Genomic DNA, 12,728 nt, shown 5'->3' on the forward strand with positions numbered 1-12,728 from the left:
TAAAAATGGAGACAAAAGTATTCTTAGTCTCACCATTTTGCCTAAACGAGGAACCGTTTCCGAGAGAATAATGGTATAAGTATGATTCTTAGGACTTTTTTGGGCAGGTGTTTTGATATTTCGAACCCTTACTTGTTTGGGCCATTCAAATGCCTACTGAAGTGGGTAGTGTTTGTCCCAATTCTTACAATGAATTAAGACAGTTTTTAATTTATTGCACTGGATCTCGATCGATTTTTAAGATTATTCTTCGTGTTCTCACTTAAAGCGTCTAAGAAAATGTTTAGCTAGAATTTAGTTAAATAATATTTTTTATTTTAGCTATTTATTTTTTAAAAATACTTACATCATATTCAGGATTTTAGTTATTCGCTTTTACATTTCATTTAAAATATTTTTTTTTTCATTTTTTTTCACTATTACTAAAGAGAAGAAAGAATTAAATTAATTTTTTTAATGAATTAAATTTATTTATTGTTGAGCAATAGTGCTCAACACTCTCCAAATCTTTAGCCAAATTATACTTGCAAAAGTTTTTTTTTTTTTTTTTAGATATAGAAAATATTACAATATTTTTTAGATAAAGGGGAAATATAAAATCTGAATAAAAAAGAAAAAGTTGGGAAGAAGAACGAGCCAAGTCAGCGTCCAGGAAAAGAGGGAAGAAACGGTCTCGTCTCTGAGAAGCCATCGCCATAAATTTCGCTCACATATATATATTAAGATTCCAAACCCAACTCTTTTATCCTCTCACACCTCTCCTTTTCCGGCTTCATCGATCTTCTTCTCCAATCTTGCTCTGTTTTCGGCAAAAACACAACAAAATTCTCTCTCTCTCTCTCTCTATCAAATTCTTCAAACCTAACAATGCGTGCGACGGACAACCAGGGTTCGTTCCTGAACCGAATCAGTATCCGCCGGAACCAGGTGGTGTCCATGGACGGAAACCATGAGCAGGAGCTCGAGGACCTCGACCTCTTCCAGAAGCATGTCGCTGACCGCTTCTCCGATCTTCTGTCGTCCACCTCCGACGACGATTCCGTCCTCTCCATCGCCTGGCTCCGCAAGCTCCTCGACGCGTTTCTCTGCTGCGAGGCCGAATTCAAGGCTGTTCTGCTGATGGGTCGCGATCCTTCCCAGATTTCGAAGCCCCCACTGGACCGTCTCGTCCCTGAGTTCCTCGACCGCGTCGTGAAGGCGCTGGACGTCTGCAATGCTGCCGCGCACGGGGTCGAGTCGGTCAGACACTACCAGAAGCTGGCGGAGATCGTCGTCGCGGCGTTCGAACAGAAGCCGATCGGAGATGGGCAGGTACGGCGAGCCAAAAAGGCCTTGAATTCTCTGATGTTGACGCTCGAGGACAAAGAGGGGAGCACCCACAAGTCCGCCGAGCGAACCTGGTCGTTCGGTCGGCGAGGCGCGCCTTCGAACAAAGACCGATCCACCGCCGGGAATTTCCGGTCCTTGTCGTGGACCATGTCGAAGGGGTGGTCGGCGGCGAAGCAAATTCAGGCCATGTCGGCCAATCTGGTGGCGCCGCGTGGCGGGGAATCGTCGGGTCTGGCCTTGCCGGTGTACATAATGAGCACAATCATGGTTTTTGTGATGTGGGCTTTGGTCGCGGCGATACCGTGTCAGGAGAGAAACGGCTTGCTGACTCATTTCCCGGTGCCGAGACAACTGGGTTGGGCTCAGTCCATGATCGTTCTGCAAGACAGGATTGCTGAGGAGTGGAAGAAGAAGAAGGAGAAGAACAAGTTGGCTGGTTTGCTGGAGGAGACGCAGAGGTTGGAGAGATTGGGGCTGTCTCTGATTGAGTTTTCCGACTCGTTTCAGTTCCCCGGCGAGGCGGAGCGCTTGGAGGAGGTGGCGGCTCAGGTGAGTGAATTGTCCGAGACTTGCAAGAAGATGGAAGAGGGATTAGTGCCTCTGCAGCAACAGATCAGAGAGGTTTTTCATAGGGTTGTGAGGAGCAGGACAGAAATTCTCGATGTGCTGGACCAAGGTGGGAAAATGTCTGCACCCACCATGTAAATTTTGGAGCTTTTTTGAGGTAATTTTGTCGATCCAGGTTCAGATTGTTCTTCATGGGTGTTTATTGTTTATGGTCTTCACTGTTAGCCTATGAAGAGGATGAAATGGAGAGATTGTTAAGATTTAATATTATTGTATTTAACGGTGTAAATAATTAATAGATGATGCAATAATATATGTATATTTATACCGATAAATACAATATCATTAAATCTTAACCAAGAACATAGGAGGAATTGTAGTTGCAATGTGGATCAGTACAGCACTGCTCAAAGGTTGTTTTTGAAAGAGTATGGCTTCAGCCACTAATGTTTATTATGTTTTTGTGGTGAAGAATGCATTGCTTAATGCGATATGTACTCTTTTTGTAGTTTTTCTCTTAATTGGTAATTTTTTTTTTTTTTTTTTTTTTGGGGTTGACGATGTACATACCCAATCAAGGTTATAGTGCAGAAATGATAAGTTTTTTTTATTTCTTTTGTTGAGAATGGTGGGCTTACTTGCATGTTAAATGGAAGAGAATTTGTTAATTTAGGTATTAATTAAACATCAAATCTTGTTACAAAGCAAAGTCGATGCTATAAAATAAGCATATATATATAGCATTCATGCTTTAGGCTAAATGTTGAAAGAGCTCAAAATTTACTTCCATCACCCTTTACAATTTCCTGAACTTTTGTTTGAGTGCTTCACTCACCAAAAACAAAATCTTACTAATCTCTCTTCTTTATTTTTATTTTATTTTCATTTATCTTCGGCTCTCTTTTCTCTTTCTTCTTCTCGCATTCGACGGAGTTGCAAGAACACATAGCCAACCGGTGCGGTTTCAACCTGTTGTTGGTGGCGCAGTCACACTTGGCAGTTGACAGCCTCAGGATGCATCGTGTTGTTATGCGTGGCTACCGACCCTTGGAAGGTGTTTTGATGGGGGGAGCTGATGGGCTTGGCTGGGCTTCAATGGGTGTTGTCGGCGTCCTAGGCTGTGTCTCTCCGCGTCGTCCACGACTTTGGTGACGTTGGTGAGGGTGCGACACCACTTCTCTCATTAGCAGCACTCGCAGCAGCTCTGTGTTTGGCTAGACTTTGAAAAATCTCTTCCTGGGAAATAAATATGTTGAGGTTGTTGTGAATGCTAAGAGACAATGAGAATGCAGTTTTGAGGGTCTGTCATGTAATTCCGCACTCGACACAGTCGTAAACAAGAGCGTCCATATGATTAAAATTATACTCAAACTATATGGATTTCCATCAATTGTATAACTGCAAAGAGTTCATGTCAATAATGTTTGGACGCATTGGAAGATTAAAGCGCGTGGATCGTTATGCCAGATTCATGATTGTCATTATGATAATACAACTTTTAACTCGAGAGTTGTGACCCTTTATACTCTAATTATTCCTTATTTTTTTCTCTGTTGCTGTCCACGTTTTGGAACAAGACAAACTTTTCATTTAAATTAAATTAAAAATTGTTAATTAATAAATTGCTATTCGATTGTTATATACCCATGTAAAACTAAAAGTAGTCATTAAATTTTTTTTTATTATCAACTTTCTTTTTTTAAAAAAAAAAATAATAATAAATAAAAATAAAAGAAAGACTTTGTCCTGTTAGTGAGCCAATGTGTTCAATCTGTTACTGAAAAGAAAGATACCTCTTTCGGTTGGATGCCTTATCCGGAATAGAAAAGTGAAAAGGAATGGCAGTATGACTGGTAGGTGACCATAGCCTTGTTGAGTTGTTTGTACAACCTTACCTCAAAGCTTAGAGAAAACAAAAGAAACCACAAAAAAGTAAACTGGCCTGCGACTCAAAAGGCTTGCTACTACGTAAGGGTCATGATTAGAATTAAAAAGTGGTCTTATTTGTTATATTCCACTTTCTTTTCTTTCTTTCTTTCTTTTTTTTTTTTTTTTTTAATTTGGAAAATTAACCACCTAAATAGCCTAAAATTAGTCGATAAGAGTACACTTAAATGACAGTTATTTATGTTATTCAATAAATGTTTTTGGGTATGATGAATTTCTTCTAATCTAACATATTAAATTGACATATATTCTTATAGTGTAGAAATATATGAAGGAAATAATAAAAGAGAAGAAAGAGAAAGAGTAGAAGCGGAGAGACATTGATAGCTACGTCAGGACTGTATGAATAATTCTAGAAGTTTTTATATGTCACTATTGTGTCCTTCTAAAAATGAGATGACTTTGAAAATCATCATTTGATAAAGATCTAATAATGATCAATTACAAGTTCAATTGTGATTTTAAGAGCCACATCATTTTTAAAAAGACACAAGAGTGACTTTTAGCATTGTTCAGATTATATTGAAGTATATAAAATAGTATTACAAATGTCTCTATTATAGAGAGACAGTGAGTAGTGAGCAAGTAAACTCGAAAGAAATCATATATTAAGGTAGGGAATAAACCTACGTGGAAATGGAATAATATAAAATATTGAGAACATTCTAACATCCCCTTTCAAATTGAAGGTGTAGGCTTGAGTTTTTAAAAATAAATGATTTTTTTTATTATTATTATTTTTATGGAGAAGTTGCCGAAGTTGGCAGAAGGCTGCCGGAAAGTGGTTGGAAAAGATGCTAGAAATTTATCGGAGATGCTACCGTGGTGGCCGGAAGAGTTTTGAAATGGCGCGGAAAGAGTGTCGTCGAATTGACACTTGAAGTGATTGTTGGAGTCGGTGGCCTAAGAAGCAATGGTGATAGCCATTGACTGAATTGGTTCGGCAAACAATGGTTGCCAAAAAATGGGTTGAATCGGGTTGAACCCCATTAAAATGACCTGAACTGGGGTAAAAAATGACTTGGACCCAATTAAACCATGCCGAAAAGGGCTTGAATTAGGTTAAAAATGGCGTGAACCTATTTGAATCAGACTGAAAAATCGGGCAAGTTTGGACCTAAATGGCATGAACCTGGTCCAAGACCAGGTTGATCTAGCTATGGTGCGTGTTAGAAGCATGTGAGCAGACCCCTGAATGGCACATGTGCGTGAAAAGAAGCCCAAATCCGTTGCCAAAGTGTGTGCACGTAAGAGCACTAGCAGCGGACTCCCTATAACCCATTCCTTTCCCTATGTTTAGGAAAAATCTAAAAAAAATCACAAAAAAACACCCACATTAGAAGCCACAAATTTAACTAACATCAAATGGCATCTACAGTATTTCCCAATACACTGGGAAATACTTTAGACTCCCTATGCATTATTAAATTATAAAACATCTCATTCTCTCTCCTCTCTCCTTCACATGCCCTAACAATTCTCTCTCATCTCTCCTATCTCATTGTTTGCAATGATAAAAAGAAATAGTATTTAATTCATATAGGGAAAAATAAGAGAATCTATTGTGAATTTATTTTTTTATAGTGAATCAAAAAGTAGTTTTATTCCTTAAATTAAGGGAAAATGGTTGGGAAGCTGCTACTAGTGCTCTAAGATAGGACTGCAGAGGACCAAGGCCACATGTGGAGAGTCAATCTAGCTGTTTTCAACGGCTCTAAATTGGGCAGCTTCGGATATGTTGAGTAGCGCAACCACCGAAGGGATTTGCGTAGTGGCACGTGGCTGAACATATAGAACATTTAGGGAGCGCGCGTGACAACTATTGGCGGCGTACCTTTCACAGATCAAATGTACCTGGCAAGCTTGATTTTGGAATTATTTTTGTAGAATGAGCTGCGGTAAAGGAGGGGAAGGTACTAATAGCAGCATAAGAAGTGCGCGATGGTGTGAGGGTGACAAGATTGGGAATTCATAGGAAGAGAATGCGAGGAAAAAGTCAAGGACGTTTGTTGAAGTAGTATTGACACCATGTAGAAATATATTGTAGCGCCCCAGAATTTTCAAAGATATTTAAATAGATTATTTTAATGATGATGTTATTTTAATATCAATTTTAGCCAACGATTTTTGGGAAATTTATAGTGTTACAGAGAGTGATAATTAGAGAATGGTAATTGGTGAAATAATAGGATAATAAATGGTAAGAAGAATTGTATTGGTAGGTATAATAGTAAGAGAATGTAGCACAGTCAATGGTAGGTATAATAGTATTGGTATAAGGAGGGTAGAATTGTAAATGGAATGTAGAATAGTCAATGGTAGGTATAATAATGTTGGTATGTGGAATAGTAAAATGAGGGTATAATTGTAAATGGAAGGTAAAATAGTTTTTGGTTTTTCCTATAAATAGAACTCTTCCCCTTCACAAATTTCACCACTCCCCTTCACAAATTTCACCACTCCCCTCCATTCTCTTCCACATATTCTTCATTCTTCCGCTTTCTACTCAGTCTTTCTTCTTTCTGAGAGTGTTTACTCAAAGTAGAGAGAGAAAGAGCGAGATAAAGCGCTGCATGAAAGAAAGAACACGAGAGATAGCGGACTTGGAAAATTAGTTTCAAAAGATATACTAGTGGTGTTAGTCAGATTTGAGCAACTAGATTCCTTCGGACCACTTTTAGCTTCAGTCTAGAGGTAAGTAAATTCATTACCTCTTCTAAAATTACTTCATGTCATGCTATTTATTCATTCTTGTATCAAACTGTAAATGAGTATTTTATTTACCTGTCATGGAGATATGTTGCATGCATGAAGGATTTCTAAAAGAATTATTTAGAAAGTTTCTATTTCTTTAAACGCTTTCTAAGTACAACAAGTTTATATTTGGAAAAGTTTCCATTTTGAGAAAAGAAAGTTGAGAAATGATGATGATTATAAGAAAGAAGAATGATGATAAACCTCCAACATGTTGCCCTAAGATACATCAAAAGAAGTACAAAGAAAAGTATAAGAAATGAGTTAAATGTTTATAAAATGAGGGCACATGTATGGAAGAGAATATTTTTGGCCCCAAGATAAGTAAGGATGAGAGAAGTTCGGTACCGATACTCGGATGGAGGCGAAACCATTGAAGGAGGCTATGCAAGAAGGTAGTATTCCATCAACATGACCGTTGAGTGCACAAAGAAAGAGTTAATTAATGGTCGGGCATGGCTGAGGCCACAGTTCAGTGCCATGGTCACAAGGACCCGCAACCCTCGTACACAAGGGTAACAATGTACATTGGCCCTAATATGAGAAAATGATAATATAATTTCAACGATGATATACTATGATGATTTACAATGATGATTTATAATGATGTATTATGATGATGATTTATAAAGATGATTTATGACGATGATTTATTACTAGATGTAATATTATGTATACGCTACGGGAGATGCAACCGTACATACATGTATTGTTATGGCTGGATGTATATTTATTTGTGAAAACGATTTTCAAAACTGTAAACAAGGAGTAAAGCTATTTATGGTTATGGACTTTACTTGCTGGGCTTATTCAGTTTTATTTCTTGCTTTCAGGTAGAAAGGACGCTGGAATAGGAGGCCGGAATGGGGGCGGGAATAATTATTAACTTTCAAAGTCTTTTCATATCAGTTATTGTAATAATATGATATTCTGCAACTAAGGTTTAATGTTTTCTAATTTTGCTTGTAATAAAATTTCTTGAAGAATGTTTTATACATTTATCGTATCCTTTAAAATCAAGTACTCTGATAAACCTTATAGATCTTTGCAAAAATGTTTGTTGTAAAAGAAGAAAAGTAGCAAACTCAGCCTTAACGGGATGGAGATGTTACAATTTTATATCAGAGCAAATGTTATAAGGTTTTGCAGACTTTTCCAAAAAAAGAAAAATTTGGATTAATGGGAAGCCACATTCCGGCCAAGTAGAGTCAATCGTTGTAGTCACTACTAGATAATACAAGGTTCTTGTCTAAATTGTTTAATGGTTGTTATATTATCAATTGTGAAGAAATGACGTCCCCGACTCACAATAACCAAGATAGCAACACCGATTTCAACGACTCTGGAAGTGGAGAAAACGCTATCATCAACCATAAGTTAAACCCTATAATAGCATTGGCAACTCAGCTCATGAACCTACTAGACAAGGCCCGACGCAGGAAAGAATCCACTAGCGAAGGACAACAGGTTGCACGTTCAAAAGGTTTCATCGGCAGCAACCCCCTACCTTTGAAGGAAATGCGAGTGCAGAAGCTGTAGAAAACTGGTTTCTGCAAACAAAAGGGCAGCTAAAGGTGATGGATTGTGCCGATAATAAGATGGTTAGGTATGCTACTTACCTCCTAAGAGCATTCCCAATGGAAGAGCCAAATATTACTTTTATTTAAAATAGCTCTTCAAATGTTTAAAAAACCTCCTACATTGGATTAGCTAAAAAAAAATGTAAAATAGATATTTGATTGGAAGAGTTAAAAAAAAAGCTAAATGTAGCAACACTTTTCAAGGGAGCTATTTTATTTTTTTATTGTTTCTCTCACCTGTTTTCTCTTTTTCTCAAATCTTTTCCTACTTTTTCTCTACATGTTCTATTTTTTCCTAAAATTTTTCACATTTTTCATCTCACATATTCTCTTTTTCCCAAAACTTTTCTTACTTTTAATAATATTTTAATAGAATAGATAGAAATATAGCTAATCGGATGTAGAGACATTTAAAAATGGCTTAGCTAAACTAGATAAAAGTGAGTTTTGAGAAGCCATTTTACATAAAAATATGGCTCCTCCATTGGGAATGCTCTAAGTGATCAAGCAAATCGGTGGTGGGAAACCAAGGAGGGACAAGTACGAAGCCGACTAGGAATAAAGGAAGAGGATCTCATTCCCTGGGAAGAATTCAGGAAATAATTTTATGAACGATTCTTTCCTCAGACTGTTCGACAAGCCAGGGCCTAGAAATTTACGGACCTAGTTCAAGGGTCAGTGACGGTAGAGCAATATGCGACCAAATTCATAGAACTATAACGATTTGTCCATTATTTCGTGTCAATAGGAGAGCTAGAAGCAAGGAAGTTTGAAAGAGGACTGCAACCACGCATTATGAACCTTGTGATAGAATTCCAGATTGGAAACTTATCAGACCTCGTCAACAAAGCTGCAATAATCGAGCAGACTCATAATGCAAATTCAGGGTATTCAAACCAGAAAGCAAATTCGGGGTATTCCTACCAGAGGAAGAGAAATGTCCCACAATGGAACCACTCAGGAGAGCAACCCAGTAAGAAGAGATTTCACCAAACCCCACAAAGAAATTTTACACCATAACAACCCTGTCAACAAGGAAATGGTGGTCACCGTGCACCATGTCAGAAATGTGGAAAGCTTCATGCCGGGAGCTGTCTGTTTGGGTAGCCGGTATGTTACAGATACGGGAAACCTGGACATAGCCTAAGAGATTGCAAAGCCCTTACCAACAACCTAAGCGGTCAGAAATGCCTTGAGGAACAGAAGAACCATGCAACTGCTCGGGTTTATGCTCTAACGCCTGGTGATGCATCAGCGTCCAATGAAGTGGTGGCAGGTACCCTTCCTATTTCTAATGGTATAGCTTCTGTTCTTTTTGATCCTGGAGCAACGCACTCCTTTGTGTCATACTCCTTTGCTAAAACAAGTAACCTAAAGCTAAAATCATTAGATGTAAGCCTATCAGTGGCTATCCCAGTAGGAAAGACAGTCGTATGTACCTTGGTAGTTAGACGTTGTCCTGTGTCGATTAAAGGTCATGTCATGCCAGCAAATCTTGTAATATTCGAGATGAGCGGGTTTGATGTGATCTTAGGGATGGGTTGGTTATCCCTATATCATGAGTGCGTGGATTGTTTCCGCAAGGAGGTAATATTTAGACCGTCAGAAAAAGAAGAGTTCAAATTTTATGGAGATCGAACTATCAACACGCCTAAGTTGATATTCGCAATGCATGCAACTCGATTAATCAGGAAGGGATGTTTAGGATTTTTGGCATGCGTGACAGAGGAGAAAACATAAGCAAAAATCAAAGAGATACCAGTTGTACGGGAATTCATAGACGTTTTTTCAGATGAATTATCGGGAATACCTCCCAATAGGGAAATTGAATTCACTATAAACCTACTACCAGGCACCGCACCCATATCCAAGGCTCCTTATCGGATGGCACCACGAGAACTTGCAGAGCTCAAGGATCAACTACAGGAACTACTCGACAAAGGTTTTATTCGTCCGAGTGTATCACCGTGGGGAGCACCTGTTCTATTTGTGAAAAAGAAGGATGGATCTATGAGATTATGTATTGATTATAGGGAATTGAATAAGGTTACAATCAAAATAAAAACCCGCTCCCAAGGATTGATGATCTCTTCGATCAACTCCAAGGGTCACAAGTATTCTCTAAGATTGACCTTCGTTCCGGTTACCATCAACTCAAAATTTGGGAGGAGGACATACAAAAGTCAACGTTTCGGACAAGGTACGGACATTACGAATTCTTAGTAATGTCTTTTGGTTTAACTAACGCTCCAGCTGCATTTATGGACATGATGAATTTAGTATTTCGAGAACTTGCTGACCGATGTGTGGTAGTATTTATCGATGACATCTTAATTTATTCAAAGACTCGGGAGGAACATGAAGAGCACTTGCTAATGGTGTTGGACATCTTGAGGAAGCAACAACTTTATGTGAAGTTCAAAAAGTGTGAATTTTGGTTAGACAATGTGACTTTCTTGGGACACGTTTTCACCAAGGATGGAATAGCAGTGGATCCAAGTAAAGTAAAGGCGATAGTCAATTGGATACAGCCGTCAAATGCCCATGAAGTACGAAGTTTCTTAGGACTTGCTAGCTACTACTGGAAGTTTGTGGAAGGATTAACAAGGAAGAATGAAAAACTCCAGTGGATGGAGGATTGCGAGCGAGGTTTTCAAGAGCTGAAGCGACGATTAGTCACTGCACCAGTTCTCACTCTTCCATTAGGGACTGGCGAATTTGTGATTTATAGCGACGCCTCTCTTAATGGCTTGGGTTGCGTGTTGATACAACAAGGGAAGGTTATCGCTTACGCCTCAAGGAAAATGAAGACCTACGACACAATTACGCAACTCATGATCTCGAGCTAGCCGCAGTAGTCTTTGCTTTAAAGATATGGCGACATTACCTGTATGAAGAGCATTGCGAAATCTTCACAGATCACAAGAGCCTGAAGTATTCATTCACCCAAAAGGAGCTCAACATGCGACAAAGGCGCTGATTGGAACTACTAAGCGACTATGACTATAAGATCAACTACCACCCTAGAAAGGTGAATGTAGTTGCTGACACTCTCAGCAGAAGAACCACAGAAGGATCATTATCGGCCATGTTCACGATGCATCAGAAGTTACTCCTTGACCTGGACAAAGCAGGGATAGAGATAATTCAATCTTACATGGGCAACCTAACCCTGGAGTCAACTTTATTAGAACAAATCAAGATAGAACAGCTTTCAAACAGCAAGTCAACTATAATTCGTGAAGGAGTGGAGAAGGGGCTACAACCGGATTTCCAGATCTCCGAGGATGGAGTGTTAAGATTTCGTGACCGAGTGTGCATTCCTAATAATGCAGAACTGAAGAAGGTCATCTTGTCAAAAGCCCATAAATCCTTATATACAGTCCATCTGGGAAGCACGAAGATGTATTGAGACTTACGCAAAAGCTATTGGTGGAATGGAATGAAGAAGGATATCGCGCAATACGTGGAATGATGCCTGATGTGTCAACAAGTTAAGGCAGAACATCAAAGTCCTGTAGGGCCTTTACAACCTCTCCCTATTCCTGAATGGAAATGGGAACGTATCTCAATGGACTTTGTGTCTGGTTTTCCCAAGGCTCAAAGTGGTCAAGATGCAGTTTGGGTCATTGTTGATCAGTTAACTAAGACTGCACACTTTCTACCTATCAAGATGAATTACAGTATGGATCGGCTCGCAGAACTCTACGTCAAGGAGATTGTACGACTGCATGAAGTTCCCGTATCCATTGTGTCGGGTCGAGATCCAAGATTTACCTCAAGATTTTGGCGGAGTTTACAAGAGCCAATGGGTACAAGGCTAACTTTTAGCACAACATTTCATCCTCAAACCGACGGGCAGACGGAACAAAGAATTCAAACTTTGGAAGACATGTTGCGATTGTGTGTTCTTGATTTCAAGGGGAGCTGGATCCAATATCTTCCGTTGATAGAATTCGCCTACAACAATAGTTATCTCGCGAGCATCGATATGGCACCTTATGAAGCCTTGTATGGGAGAAAGTGTAGGTCGCCGCTATATTGGGACGAGGTAGGAGAGCGAAAACTACTTGGGCCAGAAATCATCCAAGATACGTGTAAGAAGATAACAGTAATAAAGTAAAGATTAGCAGCAGCTCAAAGTCGACAAAAGAGTTACACTGACGCAAGACGACGAGAGCTAGAATTTGAAGTCGGCACAAAGGTCTTTCTCAAGGTTGCTCCTATGAGAGGAGTAATGAGATTCGGGAGAAAAGGGAAGTTGAGTCCCAGGTTCGTTGGTCCTTTTGAAATTCTTGAGAAAGTTGGGGTGGTAGCTTATCGTTTGGCATTACCCCCAAACTTAAGTGAGATTCATGACGTATTTCATATATAGATGTTGAGAAAATATGTTTCGGATGCAACACATGTTTTAGAAAGCGAACCTCTTCAAATCCGACTCAACATAACTTATGAGGAGACACCAACAAGAATACTCGATAGAAAGGATCAAGTCCTTAGAAACAGAAGTATATCGGTAGTGAAAGTTTTATGAAACAATCACTTAATAGA

The 12,728-nt window shown here is 39.1% G+C and overlaps 1 protein-coding gene across 1 annotated transcript; it reads left to right on the plus strand.

Annotated features, from left to right (window-relative positions):
• Positions 1–631: 631 nt before the first annotated feature.
• Positions 632–2,510, plus strand: LOC132174915 (protein ROH1A). Its single transcript, XM_059586668.2, has one exon. The coding sequence runs from the start codon at positions 868–870 to the stop codon at positions 2,032–2,034; it is 1,167 nt and encodes a 388-aa protein (XP_059442651.2). The 5' UTR covers positions 632–867; the 3' UTR covers positions 2,035–2,510.
• The last annotated feature ends 10,218 nt before the right edge of the window (positions 2,511–12,728 follow it).

This window comes from Corylus avellana, chromosome 3, assembly GCF_965113065.1.
Source record: "Corylus avellana chromosome 3, dhCorAvel1.hap1.2, whole genome shotgun sequence".
In the NCBI taxonomy this organism is placed as follows: Eukaryota; Viridiplantae; Streptophyta; class Magnoliopsida; order Fagales; family Betulaceae; genus Corylus; species Corylus avellana.

What these genes read in the sequence shown, in the direction of transcription:
- LOC132174915 (XM_059586668.2), top strand. Translation starts at nt 868, where the DNA reads ATGCGTGCGACGGACAACCAGGGTTCGTTCCTGAACCGAATCAGTATC.